Genomic DNA, 24342 nt, shown 5'->3' on the forward strand with positions numbered 1-24342 from the left:
TTCGCTTTTAGCTGATCTTAGCGGCGATTCGTTAGATATTAATTTTATATCTTTTCAAATAAGTTTATGACTAGACTTAGGCTTAACCTTTATTGCTGTGAATTAGAAAATGGAGGGATTCTGTGTATCCCGCGGAATCATGAGAGAATTGTACTGATTGAGAGTAAAGAGGTGGTCAAAATACTTGGTTCAAAAAGTTTCCCCATGGGCAAAAAATTGCTAAATTTTGTAACTGCGTAATTTGTAGACGCTTGTTTAGTCAAAATTGTTTAATCGAGTCAAGTTTTCTAGAATGTTTTTTAGATTGATGAACAAATTGCGTGCACCATTATCCAGAGTATCACGGAAGGTTGAGCGACCTGTTTGCGCTTTATCAATATTTAAAAGATCCTTGAGTAAATTCAACTACGAGGATGCCCTCAATATTGATACTTTGCTTTCGGATGAGGAGAAAATGCTGAGAAATGAGTTCAAAAGCTACTGTGAAGATAAGCTAATGCCACGCATTTTATCTGCCAACAGAAGAGGAATTTTTGATCGCGAAATCATGTACGAAATGGGATCCTTGGGTGTCTTAGGTGCAATGGTTCAGGGTTATGGATGTGCTGGTGCGTCGTCTGTAGCGTATGGTCTCTTAGCTCGAGAATGTGAGCGAGTTGACAGTGCTTACAGGTCAGCAATGAGTGTGCAATCTTCGCTTGTTATGTTCCCTATTTGGAAATATGGCTCTGATGAACAGAAGGACAAATATTTAACTCGCTTGGGTTCAGGGGATATTGTAGGCTGTTTTGGTCTGACTGAACCAAATCATGGCTCGGACCCTGGGGGAATGGAAACAGTTGCCAGATATGAATCGAGTACTGATAGCTATGTACTGAATGGGTCAAAGACGTGGATTACCAATTCGCCAATCGCAGATATCGCAGTTGTTTGGGCCAAAGCTGACGGAGTCCTGAAAGGCTTTCTTGTTGACAGGGGCATGAAAGGGTTTTCGACACCAAAGATTGAGGGTAAAATGTCACTAATGGCTTCTGAAACTGGAATGATTGTCTTAGAAGATGTCGAGGTTCCTGCTAGTAATATGTTTCCAAATGTGAGCGGCTATAAAGGGCCCTTTGGGTGTTTGAACAGTGCGAGGTATGGCATATCGTGGGGAGCGTTTGGAGCTGCTGAATTTTGCTTCCATGCCGCCAGACAATATACTCTTGACAGAAAGCAATTTGGAGCTCCTTTAGCTGCGACTCAGCTAATACAGAAAAAGTTTGCTGACATGTTGACGGAAATAAACATTGGTTTAACTGCTTGTGTACAAGTAGGAAGAATGTACGATGCTGGAAATTATTCTCCAGAAATGATTTCGTTAGTGAAGAGAAACAGCTGTGGTAAAGCACTTGATATTGCGAGACAATGTCGAGATATTTTAGGAGGAAATGGAATATCGGACGAGTATCACGTTATGAGACACGCAATCAACTTGGAATCGGTCAATACTTACGAAGGGACTCATGATGTTCATGCACTCATTTTAGGCAGAGCAATAACTGGTATTGGAGCATTTCATGCCAGTGGCAATTAAATGCAGTTCCAAAGTATGTCGTTAGTAGTGTATAAAAGGAGAGATTTGTTAACAAGCCAAATTTTCAAAGAAAACATTTAATTGTTGCTCGTGGTTTTCTGAAAAAATCTCCATTTTTGAAAATGGTATCACATTTTTGGTTTAATTTAACAGTCAAACGTGCGAATTTTTTTTTACTATTTTGCGCATTTAAATGTTTTACATTTTTTCAGTTATATGTTTGCAAATCCCTCGTTCAGTGCACTACTTCAGTTTTAGATTAGTGAATGTTTATATTTTGCTTGCTGTGCTACCTCATATGGCAAACTGATTATTTATTGTTTGCTGTCATTTACCTGTACTGCGCTTAAAATAATTAAGTGTTGGCGATAACTGTCTTGGTTTTTTCAGATATTGAAGCATTATGGTGGATAAAATTGACGACAATTTCCATGGGTGCTATTTGTTGACTAACGGACGCGGAACGTACATAGGCTACACTGTCAACCCTCTAAGAAGGGTCGAACAACATAATTGTGGACGAGAGAAGGGCGGCGCTAAGAGGACAGAGAACCGCGGTACGTGGTCAATGGTACTGATTGTGCATGGTTTTATGAGCAACATATCTGCCCTACAATTTGAATGGGCGTGGCAGCACCCCTACTTGTCAAAGAAAGTTAAGGACAAGCTGGGAGAACAGAGAAGTAAAAAGGCTTTATTTTCTGTCGATTATCAGTTGAAGATACTGGGCGCACTGTTGTCAAGCCCACCATGGACTGTTCTACCCCTTAGAGTGAGGTGGGTTACTCCATCTTTGAGGAAAGATCTCAATGGGCAGGAAAAAATCCCACCTCACATAATCACTGAAGAAGGTATGCTTTGTTAAAACTCTTATGTATTTTTTATAGCTGCGAAGGTCAGTCTATCAGTATTTGACCATCCTAAGAGTTCGACATTTTTGTAACGTTACATTGTTCAAAATGAAATATAGTTTTCATTTTGAACAATTGGTATAAAGTGCGGTATAAAGTTTTCAATGTGTTTTTTAGTCAAAATTATGTGCTATGGTTTAAAACTCTGCGGTTTTTCGAATTGCCAATGAGTGATGTCCCAGTATTGAATTTCAGAACAAATTCCAAATGTATGAACAAAAAGTATGACTCTTAACACAAAACAATTCCATATAATGACAATTCTCTTCCTCCTTTGTTGAGAACCTGTCCACTACCTTTAGTATAAACATGCCAATTACAACCTAGTTGCCCCGGTTTAAAATACCCCGGTTTTTTTACACCTCCATAACAGATCTCCATTCACTCAATGCAAGTGGACTTTCGTGGGCGTTTCAAATGGACACCGAAATTTTGTATCAATTGGACAACACAAATAATTAATACATGCAAAATCTCTATGCGCTGATAATTTATGCTTGTGGATAAATTTTCTGCTGTTTATATCATTATGGATGCTTTTGACTACATAATGGGCAAATGGTCAAAATTTCAGCGAGGATTAAATTTGAGAATGCATGCATTTGTCATCAAGTTAACAAAATTCAGAGTCCATTTGAAACGTCGTCCTGTTGATCGGTCACCTGGGCTTTCATTTGAACAATAACAAAGCAAATAGAACTGGCAACGTTGTTTCTTAACCTATTTGAGGCCTTAAGACCACGATTTTCTCATTTTTTTGGTTCAAATCTTTTTCTGCACAGTTTAAATTTTGTCGAGAATTGACGGTTGCTGTTTATCTTCTCATTCTCCACACAGCTCTACGAGATGAATAGCCCAGACAAAATTCAAAAATATTTTCAGAAATATATTAATAATTTTTATTTTGGAGTTTATTAAGTTTTTGGGAATTTTTTTAGTCTATGAAGTTTTAATATGCTGACATGGTTTGTAAGATGGTGATTTCAGTTAGAGTGGTCAGATTCCTAAATCGAGTCTTGTCTGGAATGCTCCCGCCTGTTCAATACTTTTTGTAGGATTTTTTTCACACCTGGCATTCAATTCTAGTTTCAATTCTTTGAGTTTTTGAAGTTAACTTTTTGATTGGCATACGGCTATTTCAGGATTAGTTGTTGGTCGAGGCCGCATTTTCGGTGGAAGAGGCGGCTGTGTTTGTTCTACTTTTCAAATTTGAGTCGTCTAATGTGTTGTTTTGAGGAATGCCTTAATGGCAGAAATTTTCGTATTGTCATAGATACATTTTATAACTCAGCGCTAATTTTCGCCAATATGTTTTACAATAGAAAATTGGTGATGTTGTTTAGGTCCTTTTGAAAGTGCTAAATCATTCAAGAAGTGCGGAACAGCTCAAATTAAGAAAAAGAATGGAATTAATTATTTGGAAGCATTCAGTCTGCTGGTGTGTTGCTTCTGTGATCAAGACCTGGCTGGTGAAGTGGAGAATTTTGCCTTGTGTCCGAATGAAGAGAACCTGATTGGTAAAACACCCTGCACCATGCAATCACACTTGACTTGTTGGGCGAAGTGGTCTCTTGACCCGAATTCAGAGAACCACACCCGTTTGATTCCAATCCAAACTACATGTCCAAAATGCGAAAGTCAATTTATGTGGGCAGATATTGTCAGATTCAAGCTGAAAAACTCTTATCGATTTTGTCAGAAAGCCCTTGCAGAAAATAAAACTAAACAAGTTGCTAATCATTCGTTAAATGATAGTCTGGGTGAATTGTTGAAAATGCTGGATGACTCTTGAATAAGTTTTTTAATACGTAATTTAAATACGTGGTCTTGATTTAATCTTTTCTCTGCACAAATGGAAAATAAAAGTTTAAACTAGTTGCTTAACTTATCAGATTTGATCATTTTCTCTAGTCAATTGATTATTTGGCTCTTGAATAATTTGTTTCTTGTGTAATTTTGATTGCTTTGGTGCAATAATTCTGAATTTAATTTTGATTTCCACATTTTCTTTTGCGCAATTTTTCCTCGCCATTAACTATGACGAATTGACTCGTGGTGGTGCTTTTAAAGCTACTTTGTTTTAGCTCTGAACCTTCAGATTTTGATATAGTGTTCAATGAGACTTGCTTGCGCGCAAAACTTCTGCATGATACGTTCTGCGATTCATATTTGGTGCAAGGTTAACCGTTGTGACACGGCCCAGCAAAAAATTATCTAGGATAGTAAGCTGTTTGCTCAGTTACTATTTTTCGCGTGTACTAAACGTGTTAATTGTCGCCCTGTGTGCTTTGGGCTCCCACCTCTTCTGATACGTGACAATCTGATCATGACAAGTATCGAGTAAGGAATTTCATTATTTTGCTTTCTCTCTAACAATGTTCAACAATTATTTGGGTTCTGTAGTTTTAGGGCAGCTTCGCGCTTGATCGTTTTTTTTATCTCGCCGATCTGTCTTTTCGAAACGCGATAAATAAAGCCCGAGGTCTTCAAATATTTGTGCAGTGTTCTTGATTTTACTTACCTACCGATTTTCTAGTCTATAAGAAATTTTCGCCGAACTTGGTAAGAATGCTTAAATTCAATGAGGTATAGGGAGTTATGCTGGTAGGTCTGGACAGGCCACTTGTTTAAAAGTATTTTGTCCGAGTTTGTCGGCTATGTTTAATAACCGACGTCATCTACTCAACCGACGCTCATCTTTATCAATTCGTTTTCCCTTTCGTTCACGTTCTTTGTTTTACACATGTCAATTTTCTTGGTTGACTTCTACCTTGCCTCACTCATTTTCAACTGTGAAATTTACTATTCTGTCTACAAATTAATGCGATAAAGTAGTGAATGCGGCCAATGTCAATAGAGCAAATTCAAAAGAAACGGAAGAGCGAATGCTAATTATGTACTAAGCTTATTAAGCTTTTCTTTAGAAGCTGCGTTTCGTATAATTGTGAAAGTATATAATTTCCGTTTTAATATAAATTTTGGTGCAAGGAAAAAGGCCAAAACGGAAAATTAGCCGAAAAATTGTCAATTACATAGAATATCAACCATTTGATCCCCGAAATTTCACGATTTTCGACAAATGTCAGCAATATTATCCCAATATTGATGAACAGACAAATTGCCCCCAAAATAAAAAGGTTTCACAAGTTTTTGTTTCGTTCTTCATATTTTTGTTTCTTTTGCACGGGTTTTTCACAAACAGATAATCGACGCATATTGATCCGAGATTTGTACTCCTGGGCGGAAAGTCTTGACAACAAAAAAATTGGGTTTTGTCCCTCATTTGTGCATTTCACTGTGAAATCAATTTTTCGCAACAATTTCTAGTTCTGAATGCTGGAGGGCAATCAAACGCACAAAAGATTTCTATCGAGATATTTCCAGTCAGACGAAAATTGACTACGTAATCGAAAACCGTTGTTATCTGAGGATGTTTTTGAAACAATTCCACAATTGCTTTTTAATATTGGACGCAGTTAGCATTTCGTTTTGAGGTAAAAATGGCCACGCAAAAATTTTCTTTGCGTAAGCTTACAAAAGGCCAAGTTCCTGAATTTCTCGAGAAACGCAATGCGTGTAATGAAACCAACATTTCAAAAGCGGAATTTTTCACTCATCGTTACCAGTTTTTCCGAAAATCGCACACATTTGAGCAAAAGGCTCCGTTTCCTTTTTGAATGTTCCATCGGAAAGTACTTTTTTCTCCTGACAAAAAATTCCAGTCCATGTTTTGTTGCATATATTAAAATTCCTGGAAGCAAAAAGTTTGATTGTTTTTCGTTAACTGGTATCGAAATATCTGGCAAATTGTTTTGTGCTGGAGGCTTGCATCCGGATCTATTGTTACTCAACCCGCGTCTAATTTTATTGTGTTTTGGTGGTAAAAAAACTCATCCGTGTCTTGAAGGTTTTGCTGTAAGTCTGGCGAAGGAGTGTTGCGGGGCTCCGCAAAACTGCCTCCAAAACTTTTCGCCTGAATTTTTATGCTTGAATTGTTCCATCTTGAGAGTCGTGTTTGTGGAGTTGGTGGGCTCTGTATTGCAGTTAGGGCACCTTTCATAGAAAGTTTCGACGAGCAGGTGGTAACTACGCACTTGAAGTAAAGAGAATTGGGGTAGTTTTGTTTTTCTTAAACAAAAACTTTGTACAATCAATTTTTTTCCGCTCCTGCTCTTGGATATCATGAAGCTTAAGCTCATTTTTCTGTTTTCATTGGGCTAGAAACCGAAAAAGTGACAAAGTGGCGGTTTTGCAAGTTAATTGCGCTACAGCAATTATCTCAAGCAATTATTTCTGCCACTATGCCGAATCTTGACTTTTTCGGCTAATATTCACGTCGGCTAGTTTCGGGACATCATAAATCTTATTGCTTCTAAGTAGTTGAGCTATGGGGCATGAAAAAGTTCGAGAAAATTGTTTGCTTGACTGACGTGAATTGGATTCTGAATTACCATCTTCAAATGTTTTAATTGGTATCCGCATACTTTCCACAAAATCATAGCTGAAAATTTTCGCCTAATGGTTGCAAAAATTCCTTTTGCCTAATTAAGTTTTACCCTACAGCCGGCAATATCAATATCGTTGTAGACTGATTCAAACATCAGTTTTTCGATTATTTTCACATATGATCAGATTTGCATGAACAAATCGTTTTTCAATCTATTTTCCAGTGCTTACTTTTCACTGCTTTTTTCCAATTTTGCCTCAATGATAAAATAAAGTAGGATTTACTAAATCGTTTTGGTAATCGTCATGAACTTAGCGCCAAATCAAGAAACAAGCGTGTAATTAGATGGTTAAAATGTTCAGCGCTTCCTAATGCCATTATATCGGCTTATTGGAAGTAATATCTCTGGGTTCAATGCTACCGACAGTTTTACCCATAAAACAGTAACCACAGTGAGAACTGTTCACGCACGTATCGGTTAACATAATCGCACATCTCATCGACAAGGATTCTGGCAAACTCAAGCAATGGGAACGGATCGAAAAGTTCGGATTCATAGATGTCTGAATTTACGTGGAGGAGAAACGGATAAAAGGTACTGCATCACTTTGAATTGGAGGAAACACTTTTGGCGAGCCCTTTATGTAGTTAAGGCTGCTAAGCTAAGACTGAAAACTCTGGCAGATTCAGCCAGGGCGTGGAAACTTAGCAGGTTTGATATAGCACGGCTCCGCTGGACGTGCGCTATTGCCAAATGACTCAAGGGTAACGTCCGTGATTATTTCTTACCCTCAGTTATCAAAGTATATGTTAGAATTTAAATCTGGGCAACTAGAGCTGATGCAGCTTGCACCAGAAAGTGCACTGGAGATACCGCCAGATTCGCAGAACTATATTTTAATTTTAATAGAAAAAGTTACCCTTGAGACATAGTTAATTACGCTACCTTAAAAAATTACGCAAAAATAATGTTACCTCAATTTTCTTAGTAGCGTAAAGGATTCTTCTCTAGATATAATCATGAAATTTGTTTGTTTGTGAGGTCAGTTGGTTCAATTTTTCATCAGTGGTTTTGCAAAATTGAACAAAACGAAATGAACTGCTAATCAAGCTTTCCAAGAAGTTTGTGCGTAATTTTGCGCTATTTTTACCGCACAGTAAAACATTTTGAAGAAAGAGAAAAAAAAAATAAGTGTGCAAATAAGTGCAGAAAACGTGTGCATGATTTCTTGAGCAAAAAAACTTTGAAATTTTTTCCGTACTTCGTTCAATTGTTGCTCAATATCAAGAGCAAAACGGGTGGAATTTTTTGATAAAACATAAATGTGATCTTTACCGTTTCTTCCCTCCCGTACCTTATGCAACACCCAATTACAGTTAGTCATTACATTAATTAATGTACAACTATGTTCCGGGTGAAAACCCCGAAGGGGAAAGGCGTATTTTTTAAACTTATTTCCTTTACAAAAATACAACAAATTTTATATTCCAGTTTTTGTAACTTTGATGAAAATTTGCTACCACTAAAGGTGTTCTCTTAGTGTTGAATAAGTAGACTATGCAAATATCACTACAGTTCCCAAGCTGCGTACCAATTGGTTTGTAGTCTATTCTGTAATTTCTGAGACCTACAAAGTTCTATCAATTTAAATTATTCAATCTATCAATTATTTAAAATACAATGAAACCAAATCAAGTTAGGGCCAAAAAATTAGGTATAATAATAATGCTCTTGCTAATCCACATGTTTTCATCATACAACTCCGTTCTACTTCTAGTGCGTACAGGTTACGTGACTGCTGAAGTCACTGAGAAAATCGGGCATTCATCGAGAACCACGTAGCAGCTCCAGATACAAGCCATACATTTGATGCGATTATAGCAGAGTCACGTAACCTATAATTAGAGAACCCAGGGTAAAATTTCATTGGTCACTAAAACTTCGAGGCACAGAGCCCAAACTGAAAGATTGCACTTAGTCTAATTTTTTTGTCCTTAACTTAGTGTCTTGTAGGACACTAAGTTCACAAAAAAAACACTCTTTTCTTCAAGTCTAAGTTTTTCAATTTTTCAAGCTAAACGGTCAATGTTCAAGCAAGTCGAATTATATTATTGAAAAAGCGAACAATACACAACGTATTAGTTGTGGAAGCATTTATTTTTTGGCGATATTGAGGTCTCTGATCTTAAAGTTGCACCAAAAGGGCTTTGTGTCAAAAAATTCAACAATGACAAAGAATTGGAGATAAAGATAATTGAAATTGGTGAAAGAGATGCAAAAATTAGAAATTTGAACAATTTCCGGGTCTTTCCCATTGTACCCCCCCCCCCCCCAGCTTAGTAGTCAGATAACCTATAGCACCCAATCATGGTAATTATACCATAATGGGGGCTATAATGGGAAAGACCCAAATTCCCTTTCACTAATCTAAAATTGTACTCTTAACTTCAATTTCAAATGAAATTCAACGCTTTAATGGCGTGATAGCTGAGAGGTAAAGTGTACGCCAATGATTGATAGTTCGATCCCCTGCCTCCGTGAAGCTGTCTGTGTGAGGATGAGCTCTTACCTAATCTGGGGAACAATAAAAAAATGACAGCTGAGAACAGGCTACTTTCAATGCACACTAAAAGCCTAATGATGCTCCGCTGCGATTACGCAGAGAAATATTATTTTCGTACCCGTTGGTTCTCTAAATACGTTGGAACAAAACTGAGTCCTCCTCGGGCTTCGTGCCCAGCACTCGGGTGCAACCGCTCTCGTGTCGGCACCAAGTCCCTCAGGTGACTAAGATTTTGTTCTAATATATACTTGAACACACGCACTATGCACTTATTAGCAAAATCTGTCATTCTAGCATTTGGCACTATCGAGGGGTCTTTCCCATTATAGCCCCCCCCCCCCCCCAGCTTAGTAGTCAGATAACCTATAGCCCACCCCCCAATCATGGTAATTATACCATAATGGGGGGCTATAATTCATGGGGGGCTATAATGGGAGAAACCCCTATCGAGATTTGGCTTTTCAAAATTTACTCTAACGTGTTTCAAACTGGGTTCTCTAACGAGATCGCTCTAAATAACCAGCAAGAGCAATGAACATGCAATCGAATTTTACACGTGACTTTTTACATTAAGCATTGACGACTGCAGCGGTGTTTCGGTGCTCTGTACTAAGACAGATTTATTTGGTTGATTTAGCTTAAATACACGTGTAGCTTTTCACGAGGTAGCGAACTGAGGTGCATTATGACGAAAGATGTAGGTGGCATTAAGAATCCGAAGGTGGAGGAGACTATCTATCAATTCACAGTGTTGGATTTGGACGGGGCAGAGGTGAAGTTGAGCGAGTACTCTGGCTTTGTATGTATCATTGTGAACACGGCGTCCAAGTGAGGAAAGGCGACAGAGAACTTCGTCCAGTTGCAGGAGATCTACGAGAGGTATCAAGAAAGAGGTCTCCGAATCCTCGCTTTCCCTTCTGCAAGTTTTCTCCAAGAGCCCAAAAAGAACGACAAAATTCGTGATTTCGTGGAGACGTTCGATGTTACATACGATGTTTTTGCCAAGGTCAGGGTCGCGTGTTGTGGTCGCGATGCTTTGTTCACGTTCTTAGCCCAAAAACTTGGTCGGTGTCGTTGGAACTTCACCAAATACCTCATTGACAAAAAGGGAGTACCCCGGATGAGGTTCGGGCTCAAACGACCTCCAGTTGACATGATAAAAGACATAGAACGGTTGCTGAACGAGAGCTCACGGACGACTTAGCTGTTCTCTTATTTACTCGACTCTGACTTTATATTTATTCAGAGGTCACTTTGGCAGACGGATGTTGATCACCATCTCCTGTAACGAATGACGTGATTGGGCCAAACCCACTCTGTGTGATACGGGCACCCAATTACTGACAAGTTACAAGTGGATGGGATTATCTGGATGTGTGATTGTAACCCGAGCGATAATGCATTTTGAGCATCCTTGGCAACTGCACTAGGATGAAAAATGATAAAGTTGGTCATGTCCAACCGTGCCGTTATTTTTATAGCTGCGAAGCTCAAGTTGTTTCAGTGCATTGGGCTTGAACCTACAACACCGATTAAGCGAATTAAAACGGAATTTCATTAAAGAGGATTGAGATTTATGCGGGCCTTTCGCATCTTAGCCACCCTCCTCCCCCAATTTATGGTATATTGACAATTTTTTTGAGGGGGGGGGGGGGGGGTGGGGCTATACGTTATATGGCCCTTTAGGTGTATGCGCGTGAGTGTGTGTGTGTGTGTGTGAGAGAGAGAGAGTGTGTGTGTGTGGGGAGGGGGGAGGGGGGCTATAATAGGAAATAACCATTTAGTTATATATCGCAGGTTACCATGTAGAAAATAAGCACGCGCGCCTGGCGGCAGTTGGGGTGCGGGGGAGGTCCGCACAGAATAGAGGGTTGACAATTCAAGTGTGATCAAATCTTACCGAAAGAACAGTAGAAAAAATAAAGAGCCTTCGCAGCTGTTCAAGTAATCTGCCGGGTGTTATGTATTTGTTTGTAGTCTTGTAATCTCTAATTTAACTTTGCCTACCTTCACTTTTATTCCAAAGTCGGGTCTTTCCCATTATAGCCCCCCCCCCGCCCATAAAATTATAACCCCCCATTATGGTATAATTACCCTGATTGGGGGGGGGGGCTATAGGTTATCTGACCACTAAGCTGGGGGGGGGGCTATAATGGGAAAGACCCCCAAAGTCAACTATTATATTGAACGTCTGATCATAATTATAAGCGACCAGTTAAAACATCGGAAAACAGAATTGCGCTCACTGGATTCACCTCAGGAGACGGAGATCTCGTTCCGTCCCGCTGTAATTCGACCACATATCTAGCTTTGCCTGAATTACCGGTAATTTGAACCAGAATTTTTTAAAACGCAAAGAGATTTTTTTGAAACATTGTTTAACTTGAGAAATGAAAAGTGGAGTCTTTCCCCATTAGAGCCCCCACGAAATCATAGTCCCCATTATAGTATGTTTACCATGATTGGGGTGTATAGGTTATCTGGCCACTAAGTTGGGGGGGGGGGGTGGCTATAATGGGAAAGTCCCGAAAAGTTGACTTCTCACTACAAAAATCTTGCATCATTTTCCAAAACCACCGCCAGAATATCACCTCTCCAACCCCTACCTCAATTCTCCACCCACCGACCCCCTCAAATCAGCTTTGTTGCGTACACTAAATGGAAATTTAGCTGCAAAATTACAAAAATTTAACGCTAGTTTAAAAAGTTTTACGGCACACGCCTCTCGACTTAATATTTTAAAACTTCCCAGCCATAAAAACAAAATCCAGGGATTAATTCACAAATCTTTTAATATTTTCTAGCTAACTACGTGGTGAGATTACACTAAATTTTTCGTTAACTTTTATTTTCAACAGATTCAACTCTTTTTTTAAATCTTTTTTTTAAATCTCATTAAATCTTTTTTTTTATTTTGCGTCGAATGTCTTTATTGTTAATAATGAAAAATGAATAATCAAGACGAAGCAGATTTACTTTTCATGCTCAGTGCTCTTCCAGAACCGTCCTGCGATGACCGCAGCCGTGCTCCATGGGTTGAGGACTTCACTTTAAAGCTAGCGGTGAAACTGATTTGCTGCTTTGAAAATGTTTAGCCTAAAATCTCCGTTAAGCATTGATTGCTGAATTAACAAAACAATGAGCACTGGTTCAGTGATCTTTAAAAATTGTGGGCTCCTCCGGAACTTTATTGACAGTTCAGCTCAGTCATCGCTTATAATCGCCCAGATTTTTTCAGCCTATCATAAAACTTAAATTAACACGCTGAAAGGACAATAGAAAGTAAAGAGATCTGAATTAACTTTAAAATTAAGATATTTGTTTCTGTTTTACATTTCAGCGCTCCGCACAAATAAGATTGCAAATAGTGTTGATGCCTATCCCAATCGTTGTGTCTCAATTTTTTTTAAAAAATGGTACTTGACTGTTGAAGTCGATAATATTCCTCATCTCAGATTCAGAAGGTGTCAATAGCGGGAAAGTGACGGTAACTGTTTTCTCATTGCGTTAACCCGACAAAGCTGTTGAGATATGGCAATAATCAGTAACAGATAGTCAACAACTCTAAATAGTCTGATTTTGTTACCAGTGACTTATTCTTTACAGCCTTCAACTTACAGAGCATATAACGTTTGGCCCCGCCCGGCACGCAAAAAAATACAGCAAACTTACCATAACCTGGGTTGAAAATACTTGGATGACTATAATGACAAAGAACCCTGGATGGAATGCACGGCAATTCCCGGTCTGAACGGCAAGTCAATATCAGTACTGGACACGTCAAATTCCTAGTCTTATCAGTACTGATTCAGAGCTATGATCATGTCACTTTTTACACTTGTCAGTATAAATGCAAGTCTTGGCCTAGACGTGCAAGTCTAAATGCAAGTCTTGGCCTAGATGTGCACGTCTAAATGCAAGTCTTGGCCTCTCAAATTTGTAGGATTTTACGGTGCATCAACGAGTGGTCGAACGAGAGGCCCTCGGCTTAGCATGGGCACCCTTACGCTGTTTGCTTTTTAAGGACTTTTCCCCGAGTGATGTTCGACATTCGCCAAATCTGAAAAATTAAGAAATGTCAATTTTCGGCTAAAATCTGGCTGAAAACGGCTAAAAAATGGCTGAAAACGGCCCAGAACACCTGAAATAGTGCTGAAATACCCTCAATATACCCCCCGGAGTGCTGATATACAATTTGATATGCCCCCCCGCATCATTTTACAGCACCCTTGGAAAGTGCCCAAAAAGTAATGTCAAAATCGTGTCACGTTGCGAAAATTTTTTGAATTCGAAATTTTTTGAAAAGTTGGTTTTGACTTGGGAATCAACTTGCAAGTGTAATCCAAGTCTTGGCAAAGACTTGTCAGACTTGTTTTTAGACGTGCACAGTACTGATATATGCTTGTAGACTTTAATTTGACGTGCCCAGTACTGATGTTGACTTGCAGTTCAGTCCCGGTTGATACATAAATGGGACCATTTAGAAATGCTGGCATTCAGTTAAGCTCCCTCAATGTCATCTTTTATAAATCTGAGATGAAGGTGTTTACAGATTTCGTATGAAAATTCAAGCACTTATTTGAATTTTGAAAATAACAGAAACTGAACAAACTGTTTTCATCAAAACAATTAGGCCAGGCAATCAACGCACTTGCAACACTTATTTTACAAAAAAACACTGAATTGTACTGAAAAGAGTCGAAACTACTAATTAAAAGACTAATTCAGCTCGTCTTTGAAAATTTGGCAGTGATGGTTCAGGTGATGCATCAGAAATCTATTTCGAGCTCAAAAAATGACAACGACTGCAAGCAAGGTGACCGGGCAAAAGAAGGAAAACAGAAAAATTGGGACAATAGATCAAGCATCAATCCCTATTCTCATTGGCTAAAATTAAGCGTTAATTGCGAGCTGCCATAAAATTAGTGCATATTCGCGAGCCATGGTTATGACTTAGTGGCCCACGGGAGTTTAATTTGAGCTATCACAACCTATCAAAGTATGACGACCGAACATGCTATGTGCAGTATAATTAGTGAGCGCTTAAATCTGATTGGCCAATGGGCAAATTGAATAATTTTATTTTCGATCTATTGTCCCAGTGTTTAATTTCGATCTGTTGTCTTTTCGATCTTTTTTTCCTAGCACCTGCAAAGCGATTATTTAACTATCAATATAAAAGCTCTGGAAGAGCCCAGAACTTCCTTCAGAAAAACACTAATTCGGCTCCCAATCTTGGAAGGATTTTTTGCGGTTCTTTTTCAAATCCTAATTATAAGCTTTTACCCGAGAGTATGAACACCATTTTTGACCTTTTTTTCAACGCCATTTTTGATCATTTTTGAATATGAACGCCATTTTTGACCATTTTTTCAACGCATTCAACGGAAGTTTATGCAAGATTTTTGTCATGAAAATGCAATTTCTCACCATCAATGCTAGATAAGGTTGCAGCAAATTTTCTTCGGCTATAAACATCTATTTATCTGCTATGATTTTGTAAAAGGAACTAAAATGATCTTAAGGTGATTTGTATATCCGTAATGACATTATGTCACACCTATATTAGATGAAACCAGAGATTTCTAATTCATGGCTCTGGTAGGGAATTTAGAAACGCTTCTCCGTATTATATGTTCCTCTCTTGTATTAATTATAGTTTTCCTGATTCGAGTCGCAGAGAGAGTGGTTTAAGAGTTGAAGCTATTTAAGATCTACAGTACTATAAGCGCTAAAAAGTTGACCGCAATTTTTTTAAAAATAATTTTGTGAAAGCGCTGCAGGTATGTAGGAGATAACCGGTAACAAGCGCTGACGATTTAGAAAATTTACCTCCGGTTTCTTAAATAAAATTAGGTTAAGTGCAGTGTTGAATTTAAGTAAGATCAACGCTAAGTTTCTGCTAAGCTAAATTTCAATCGCATTCACGGCAAAGTTATGTAGAAAATTGGCAGTATTTTTTCAGCTTGTCAACACTAGTTACCGTTTATCTTGCATATTTTTTGCAAAAATACACGCTAGGGACTTGATTGCGCTTTTAAAACAGCTCACGGGCAATAATTATTTGGTGCACTCGATAAAATATGGGTTAAATATGCAATAGCTAACTGAAGACACCTCACTGAACTGAAACTGAGGATATCTAACAAAAACAATTCTTAGGGCAAAGTAAATTTAAAAATAGGTAGAAAAATGCACGCAAATGTGCTTGACCCCGAAGTGCTACTCTGTAACAGACAAGAGTGCCTCACAGCGCTTGGCGAATAAATTCTATTGCTTATTCTCACATTTTTTGTAAATGATATATTAAGATAGCATTGGCAGCCGGCGACATTGAACCGGCTTTACATTCTATATACATTCAGGTTATATCGATGTCAGCTTCGTTTGATTTGGGTTTCAGCTCTATCGTACTCCCAGGATCTCCAGTTAGCTTGGAGATTTTCGCTCAGCCAGTTTTTTGAAATGACTCTGTTTTTCATGCTGAAGTCATTCCAATGTTGTTCGGACTCTGCTCAAGTGTTTCAGCTCGTAATGGGGCTTTGAAGTTGCTGCGAATTGTGAAATTGGCTCCACCATTGATGATGAAAGATGAGGGTTTTCATCTGAAAGAAATCCATATGTATTCCATGGTATTTCAATGCAAGTTAAAGTGAAGTAACACTTTGCCTCATGTTAGTAGTAAAGTGGTATATCTACATGTATGGGTCTGTATTATTTCCCAGGATGAGACGTGCGCCCCAAGCCAGCTCTGATCAGACTGACTTGAGTCACGCACGGGGGTGTCGCCACACCTACTTGGTTTGCGCATTGGAGGTGGCAGACTAACTTGGGTCACACATTGGCGCAGCGATACCAACTTGGCTCGCGCACTGAGGGCACCCCAACTGACACATCCGACTGTCAAAGCAGCAGTAATCATTTATATAAAATATTGTTCTACGAAAGTGTGGTCTTTGATGTTCATCTAGTAAATTTGGAAGTGCTTTTCAGAAAACAGTCCACTCATGGTCTAATTATCTATTCGTTCTATCGGGGAACTGGACGTTTCCTCCGTCATACCTCTTCGTTCCGAGCAAATTCCAGACTCTGAAAGGGAAGTCTGCTCAGGACAGTCTGATCAGACCTTGCAGTCTCCGGAAAGGTCGATGTTCAGACCATCAGGATCATACTACAAAACAATCCAGACTCTATACCACCCGGGTCGAATGTTCTCCCTAAAATCCTCCCATTTTGTTGTAAGAGTGGGGGGGGGGGGTAATTTGTTTATGGGGGGTAAATTGATGTAAGAGTATGGGGGTAATTTGTTCAGAGGGGGTAAAATGATTTAAGAGTTGGGCTGCAATGGGAGGACTTTTCAGGAATTACCCCCCCCCCCCCGGACTGAAATTGCCATGTAAGAGTGGGCTGCAATGGAAGGACTTTTCAGGAATTACCCCCTGACTGAAATTGCCATGTAAGAGTGGGCTGCAATGGGTTGAAATGGGAGGACTTTTTAGGAATTACCCCCCTGACTGAAATTTCCATGTAAGAGTTGGGCTGCCAAGGGGGCTAAAATGGTGTGAGAGTGAGGGGGTTATTTGCACAGAGGTGTAAAATAATGTAAGAGTTGGGCTACCAAGGGGGGTAAAATGGTGTAAGAGTGAGGGGGTAATTTGCCCAGAGGGGTAAAATAATGCAAGAGTTGGGCTGCCAAGGGGGTAAAATGGTGTAAGAGTGAGGGGATAATTTTTGCAGAGGGGATAAAATGATGTAAGATGTAGGCTGCCAAGGGGGGTAAAATGGTGTGAGAGTGAGGGGGTAATTTGTCCAGAGAGGGTAAAATGATGTAAGAGTTGGGCTGCCAAGGGGGGTAAAATGGTGTAAGAGTGAGGGGCAATTTTTGCAGAGGGGATAAAATGATGTAAGATGTAGGCTGCCAAGGGGGGTAAAATGGTGTGAGAGTGAGGGGGTAATTTGTCCAGAGAGGGTAAAATGATGTAAGATGTGGGCTGCCAAGGGGGGTAAAATGGTGTAAGAGTGAGGGGGTAATTTGTCCAGAGGGGCTAAAATGAGGTAAGTGCTGGGCTGCCAAGGGGGGTAGAATTGTGTAAGAATGAGGGGGTAATTTGTCTTTGATGTTCATCTAGTAAATTTGGAAGTGCTTTTCAGAAAACAGTCCACTCATGGTCTAATTATCTATTTGTTCTATCGGGGAACTGGACGTTTCCTCCGTCATACCTCTTCGTTCCGAGCAAATTCCAGACTCTGAAAGGGAAGTCTGCTCAGGACAGTCTGATCAGACCTTGCAGTCTTCGGAAAGGTCGATGTTCAGACCATCAGGATCATACTACAAAACAATCCAGACTCTATACCACCCGGGTCGAATGTTCTCCCTAAAATCCTCCCATTTTGTTGTAAGAGTGGGGGGGGGGGGTAATTTGTTTATGGGGGGTAAATTGATGTAAGAGTATGGGGGTAATTTGTTCAGATGGGGTAAAATGATGTAAGAGTTGGGATGCAATGGGAGAACTTTTGAGGAATTACCCCCCATGACTAAAATTGCCATGTAAGAGTGGGCTGCAATGGGCTGCAATGGGAGGACTTTTCAGGAATTACCCCCCTGACTGAAATTGCCATGTAAGAGTGGGCTGCAATGGGTTGAAATGGGAGGACTTTTAAGGAATTACCCCCTGACTGAAATTTCCATGTAAGAGTTGGGCTGCCAAGGGGGGTAAAGTGGTGTAAGAGTGAGGGGGTAATTTGCACAGAAGGGTAAAATATTGTAAGAGTTGGGCTGCCAAGGGGGGTAAAATGGTGTAAGAGTGAGGGGGTAATTTGCCCAGAGGGGTAAAATAATGCAAGAGTTGGGCTGCCAAGGGGGTAAAATGGTGTAAGAGTGAGGGGGTAATTTGTCCAGGGGGAGTAAAAGGATGTAAGAGTTGGGCTGACAAGGGGGTAAAGTGGTGTGAGAGTGAGGGGGTAATTTGTCCAGAGGGGTAAAATGATGTAAGAGTTGGGCTGCCAAGGGGGGTAAAATGGTGCAAGAGTGAGGGGGTAATTTGTCCAGAGGGGGTAAAATGATGTAAGATGTGGCTTGCCAAGGGGGTAAAATGGTGTAAGAGTGAGGGGGTAATTTGTCCAGAGGGGGTAAAAAGATTAAGATGTGGGCTGCCAAGGGGGGTAAAATGGTGTAAGAGTGAGGGGGTAATTTCCCCAGAGGGGCTAAAATGAGGTAAGTGCTGGGCTGCCAAGGGGGGTAAAATGGTGTAAGAATGAGGGGGTAATTTGTCCAGAGGGGGTAAAATGATGTAAGAGTTGGGCTGCCAAGAAGGGAAAAATGGTGTAAGAGTGAGGGGGTAATTTGTCCAGAGGGGATAAAATGATGTAAGATGTGGACTGCCAAGGGGGGTTAAATGGTGTGAGAGTGAGGGGGTAATTTGTCCAGAGGGGGTAAAATGATGTAAGAGTTGGGTTGCCAAGGGGGGTAACATGGTGCAAGAGTGAGGGGGTAATCTGTCCAGAGGGGGTAAAATGATGTAAGATGTGGGCTGCCAAGGGGTAAAATGGTGTAAGAGTGAGGGGGTAATTTGTCCAGAGGGGGTAAAATGAGGTAAGTGCTGGGCTGCCAAGGGGGGTAAAATGGTGTAAGAATGAGGGGGTAATTTGTCCAGAGGGGGTAAAATGATGTAAGAGTTGGGCTGCCAAGGAGGATAAAATGGTGTAAGAGTGAGGGGGTATTTTGTCCAGAGAGGGTAAAATGAGGTAAGAGTTGGGCTGCCAAGAGGGGTAAAATGGTGTAAGAGTGAAGGGGTAATTTGTCCAGAGGATGTAAAATGATGTAAAAGTTGGGTTGCCAAGGGGGATAAAATGGTGTAAGAGTGAGGGGGTAATTTGTCCAGAGGGGGTAAAAAGATGTAAGATGTGGGCTGCCAAGGGGGGTAAAATGGTGTAAGAGTGAGGGGGTAAATTCTCCAGAGGGGCTAAAATGAGGTAAGTGCTGGGCTGCCAAGGGGGGTAAAATGGTGTAAGAATGAGGGGGTAATTTGTCCAGAGGGGGTAAAATGATGTAAGAGTTGGGCTGCCAAGAAGGGTAAAATGGTGTAAGAGTGAGGGGGAAATTTGTCCAGAGGGGGTAAAATGATGTAAGAGTTGGGCTGCCAAGGGGGGTAAAATGGTGTAAGAGTGAGGGGGTAATTTGTCCAGAGGGTGTAAAATGATGTAAAAGTTGGGTTGCCAAGGGGGGTAAAATGGTGTAAGAGTGAGGGGTCAATTTGTCCAGAGGGGATAAAATGATGTAAGATGTGGACTGCCAAGGGGGGTTAAATGGTGTGAGAGTGAGGGGGTAATTTGTCCAGAGGGGGTGAAATGATGTAAGAGTTGGGTTGCCAAGGGGGGTAACATGGTGCAAGAGTGAGGGGGTAATCTGTCCAGAGGGGGTAAAATGATGTAAGAGTTGGGCTGCCAAGGGGGGTAAAATGGTGTAAGAGTGAGGGGTCAATTTGTCCAGAGGGGATAAAATGATGTAAGATGTGGACTGCCAAGGGGGGTTAAATGGTGTGAGAGTGAGGGGGTAATTTGTCCAGAGGGGGTGAAATGATGTAAGAGTTGGGTTGCCAAGGGGGGTAACATGGTGCAAGAGTGAGGGGGTAATCTGTCCAGAGGGGGTAAAATGATGTAAGAGTTGGGCTGCCAAGGGGGGTAAAATGGTGTAAGAGTGAGGGGTCAATTTGTCCAGAGGGGATAAAATGATGTAAGATGTGGACTGCCAAGGGGGGTTAAATGGTGTGAGAGTGAGGGGGTAATTTGTCCAGAGGGGGTGAAATGATGTAAGAGTTGGGTTGCCAAGGGGGGTAACATGGTGCAAGAGTGAGGGGGTAATCTGTCCAGAGGGGGTAAAATGATGTCAGATGTGGGCTGCCAAGGGGGTAAAATGGTGTAAGAGTGAGGGGGTAATTTGTCCAGAGGGGGTAAAAGGATGTAAGATGTGGGCTGCCAAGGGGGGTAAAATGGTGTAAGAGTGAGGGGGTAATTTGCCCAGAGGGGCTAAAATGAGGTAAGTGCTGGGCTGCCAAGGGGGGTAAAATGGTGTAAGAATGAGGGGGTAATTTGTCCAGAGGGGGTAAAATGATGTAAGAGTTGGGCTGCCAAGGAGGGTAAAATGGTGTAAGAGTGAGGGGGTATTTTGTCCAGAGAGGGTAAAATGAGGTAAGAGTTGGGCTGCCAAGAGGGGTAAAATGGTGTAAGAGTGAAGGGGTAATTTGTCCAGAGGATGTAAAATGATGTAAAAGTTGGTTTGCCAAGGGGGGTAAAATGGTGTAAGAGTGAGGGGGTAATTTGTCCAGAGGGGGTAAAAAGATGTAAGATGTGGGCTGCCAAGGGGGGTAAAATGGTGTAAGAGTGCGGGGGTAATTTGTCCAGAGGGGCTAAAATGAGGTAAGTGCTGGGCTGCCAAGGGGGTAAAATGGTGAAAGAATGAGGGGGTAATTTGTCCAGAGGGGGTAAAATGATGTAAGAGTTGGGCTGCCAAGGGGGTAAAATGGTGTAAGAGTGAGGGGGTAATTTGTCCAGAGAGGGTAAAATGAGGTAAGAGTTGGGCTGCCAAGAGGGGTAAAATGGTGTAAGAGTGAAGGGGTAATTTGTCCAGAGGGTGTAAAATGATGTAAAAGTTGGGTTGCCAAGGGGGGTAAAATGGTGTAAGAGTGAGGGGGTAATTTGTCCAGAGGGGGTAAAAAGATGTAAGATGTGGGCTGCCAAGGGGGGTAAAATGGTGTAAGAGTGAGGGGGTAATTTGTCCAGAGGGGCTAAAATGATGTAAGTGCTGGGCTGCCAAGGGGGGTAAAATGGTGTAAGAATGAGGGGGTAATTTGTCCAGAGGGAGTAAAATGATGTAAGTGCTGGGCTGCCAAGGGGGGTAAAATGGTGTAAGAATGAGGGGGTAATTTGTCCAGAGGGAGTAAAATGATGTAAGAGTTGGGCTGCCAAGGGGGGTAAAATGGTGTAAGAGTGAGGGGGTAATTTGTCCAGAGAGGGTAAAATGAGGTAAGAGTTGGGCTGCCAAGAAGGGTAAAACGGTTAAGAGTGAAGGGGTAATTTGTACAGAGGGTGTAAAATGATGTAAAAGTTGGGTTGCCAAGGGGGGTAAAATGGTGTAAGAATGAGGGGGTAATTTGTAAAGAGGGGGTAAAATGATGTAAGAGTTGGGCTGCCAAGAGGGGTAAAATTGTGTAAGAGTGAGGGGGTAATTTGTCCAGAGGGGCTAAAATGAGGTAAGTGCTGGGCTGCCAAGGGGGGTAAAATGGTGTAAGAATGAGGGGGTAATTTGTCAAGAGGGGGTAAAATGATGTAAGAGTTGGGCTGCCAAGGGGGGTAAAATGGTGTAAGTGAGGTGGTAATTTGTCCAGAGAGGGTAAAATGAGGTAAGAGTTGGGATGCCAAGAGGGGTAAAATGGTGTAAGAGTGAAGGGGTAATTTGTCCAGAGGGTGTAAAATGATGTAAAAGTTGGGTTGCCAAGGGGGGTAAAATGGTGTAAGAGTGAGGGGGTAATTTGTCCAGAGGGGGTAAAAAGATGTAAGATGTGGGCTGCCAAGGGGGGTAAAACGGTGTAAGAGTGAGCGGGTAATATTTCCAGAGGGGCTAAAATGAGGTAAGTGCTGGGCTGCCAAGGGGGGTAAAATGGTGTAAGAATGAGGGGGTAATTTGTCCAGAGGGAGTAAAATGATGTAAGAGTTGGGCTGCCAAGGGGGGTAAAATGGTGTAAGAGTGAGGGGGTAATTTGTCCAGAGAGGGTAAAATGAGGTAAGAGTTCGGCAGCCAAGAGGGGTAAAACGGTGTAAGAGTGAAGGGGTAATTTGTCCAGAGGGTGTAAAATGATGTAAAAGTTGGGTTGCCAAGGGGGGTAAAATGGTGTAAGAATGAGGGGGTAATTTGTACAGAGGGGGTAAAATGATGTAAGAGTTGGGCTGCCAAGAGGGGTAAAATTGTGTAAGAGTGAGGGGGTAATTTGTCCAGAAGGGGTAAAATGATGTAAGAGTTGGTCTGCCAACAGGGGTAAAATGGTGCAAGAGTGAGGGGGTAATTTGTCCAGAGGGGGTAAAATGATGTAAGAGTTGGGCTGCCAAGGGGGCAAAATGGTGTAACAGTGAGGGGGGTAATTTGTCCAGAAGGTGTAAAATGATGTAAGAGTTGGGCTGCCAAGGGGGGTAATGTGGTGTAAGAGTGAGGGGGTAATTTGTCGAGAGGGGGTAAAATGATGTAGGATGTGGGCTGCCAAGGGGTTTAAAATGGCGTAAGAGTGAGGGGGTAATTTGTCTAGAGGGGGTAATATGAGGTAAGAGTTGGGCTGACAAGAGGGGTAAAATGGTGTACGACTGAGGGGGGTAATTTCTCCAGAAGGTGTAAAATGATGTAAGAGTTGGGCTGCCAAGGGGGGTAATGTGGTGTAAGAGTGAGGGGGTAATTTGTCGAGAGGGGGTAAAATGATGTAGGATGTGGGCTGCCAAGGGGGTTAAAATGGCGTAAGAGTGAGGGGGTAATTTGTCCAGAGGTGGTAAAATGATGTAAGAGTTGGGCTGCCAAGGGGGTAATGTGGTTTAAGAGTGAGGGGGTAATTTGTCAATAGGGGGTAAAATGATGTAGGATGTGGGCTGCCAAGAGGGGTAAAATGGTGGAAGAGTGAGGGGGTAATTTGTCCAGAGGGGGTAAAATGATGTAAGAGTTGGGCTGCCAAGGGGGGTAAAATGATGTAAGAGTGAGGGGGGTAATTTGTCCAGAAGGGGTAAAATGATGTAAGAGTTGGGCTGCCAAAGGTGGTAAAATGGTGTAAGAGTGAGGGGGTAATTTGTCCAGAAAGGGTAAAATGATGTAAGAGTTATGCCGCCAAGGGGGGTAATATGGCGTAAGAAGGGAGGGGGTAATTTGTCCAGAGGGGTTAAAATGATGTAAGAGTTGGGCTGCCAAGGGGGATAAAATGGTGTAAGAGTGAGGGTGTTATTTGTCCAGAAGGCGTAAAATGATGTAAGAGTTGGGCTGCCAAGGGGGGTAATATGATGTAAGAGTGAGGGGGTAATTCGTCCAGAGGGGGTAAAATGATGTAAGAGTTGGGCTGCCAAAGGGGATAAAATGGTGTAAGAGTGAGGGTGTTATTTGTCCAGAGGGGGTAAAATGAGGTAAGAGTTGGGCTGCCAAGAGGGGTAAAATGGTGTAAGAGTGAGGGGGTAATTTGTCCAGAGGGGGAAAAATGATGTAATAATTGGGCTGCCGGGGGGGGGGGGGGAAATGGTGTAAGAGTGAGGGGGTAATTTGTCCAGAAGGGGTAAAATGATGTAAGAGTTGGGCTGCCAAGGGGGGTAAGAGGGTGTAAGAGTGAGGGGGTAATTTGTCCAGAGGGGGTAAAATGATGTAGAATGTGGTCTTCCAATGGGGGTAAAATGGTGTAAGAGTGAGGGGGCAATTTGTCCAGAGGGGGTAAAATGATGTAAGAAATGGGCTGCCAAGGGGGGGGGTAAAATGGCGTAAATGGCGTAAGAGTGAGGGGGTAACGTGTCCAGAGGTGGTAAAATGATGTAAGAATTGGGCTGCCAAGGGGGGTAATAGGGTGTAAGAGTGAGGGGATAATTTGTCCAGAGGGGGTAAAATGATGTAGAATGTGGTCTGCCAAGGGGGGTAAAATGGTGTAAGAGTGAGGGGGGTAATTTGTCCAGAAGGTGTAAAATGATGTAAGAGTTGGGCTGCCAAGGGGGGTAATGTGGTGTAAGAGTGAGGGGGTAATTTGTCGAGAGGGGGTAAAATGATGTAGGATGTGGGCTGCCAAGGGGGTTAAAATGGCGTAAGAGTGAGGGGGTAATTTGTCTAGAGGGGGTAAT

General features: G+C 41.5%; 5 protein-coding genes across 5 annotated transcripts in view; 4 read left to right on the forward strand and 1 right to left on the reverse strand.

Annotated features, from left to right (window-relative positions):
* Window positions 1–24342, forward strand: part of LOC142339521 (uncharacterized) — a 462116-nt gene that overhangs the window by 245723 nt on the left and 192051 nt on the right. The gene's annotated exons all lie outside the window — the stretch shown is intronic.
* On the forward strand, window positions 271–1900 carry LOC142339518 (glutaryl-CoA dehydrogenase, mitochondrial-like). The gene has a single exon (XM_075389611.1). It carries the CDS (start codon window positions 293–295, stop codon window positions 1574–1576), a length of 1284 nt encoding a protein of 427 aa, XP_075245726.1. The 5' UTR covers window positions 271–292; the 3' UTR covers window positions 1577–1900.
* Window positions 1878–4488, forward strand: LOC142339519 (structure-specific endonuclease subunit SLX1 homolog). Its single transcript, XM_075389612.1, has 2 exons — window positions 1878–2427; window positions 3831–4488. The coding sequence occupies exons 1-2, from the start codon at window positions 1980–1982 to the stop codon at window positions 4277–4279; spliced, it is 897 nt and encodes a 298-aa protein (XP_075245727.1). The 5' UTR covers window positions 1878–1979; the 3' UTR covers window positions 4280–4488.
* Window positions 10184–10702, forward strand: LOC142340450 (glutathione peroxidase-like). The gene is made up of 2 exons (XM_075391024.1): window positions 10184–10297; window positions 10358–10702. Exons 1-2 carry the CDS (start codon window positions 10184–10186, stop codon window positions 10700–10702), a joined length of 459 nt encoding a protein of 152 aa, XP_075247139.1.
* LOC142340451 (uncharacterized) overlaps window positions 15479–24342 on the reverse strand; it is a 56821-nt gene continuing 47957 nt past the window's right edge. The window contains exon 8 of the mRNA XM_075391025.1: window positions 15479–16103. The gene's annotated coding sequence lies outside the window, so the exon portion shown is untranslated. The remainder of the gene's footprint in view (window positions 16104–24342) is intronic.

This window comes from Convolutriloba macropyga, chromosome 5, assembly GCF_964194025.1.
Source record: "Convolutriloba macropyga chromosome 5, txConMacr16.3, whole genome shotgun sequence".
NCBI classification, from domain to species: Eukaryota; Metazoa; Xenacoelomorpha; order Acoela; family Convolutidae; genus Convolutriloba; species Convolutriloba macropyga.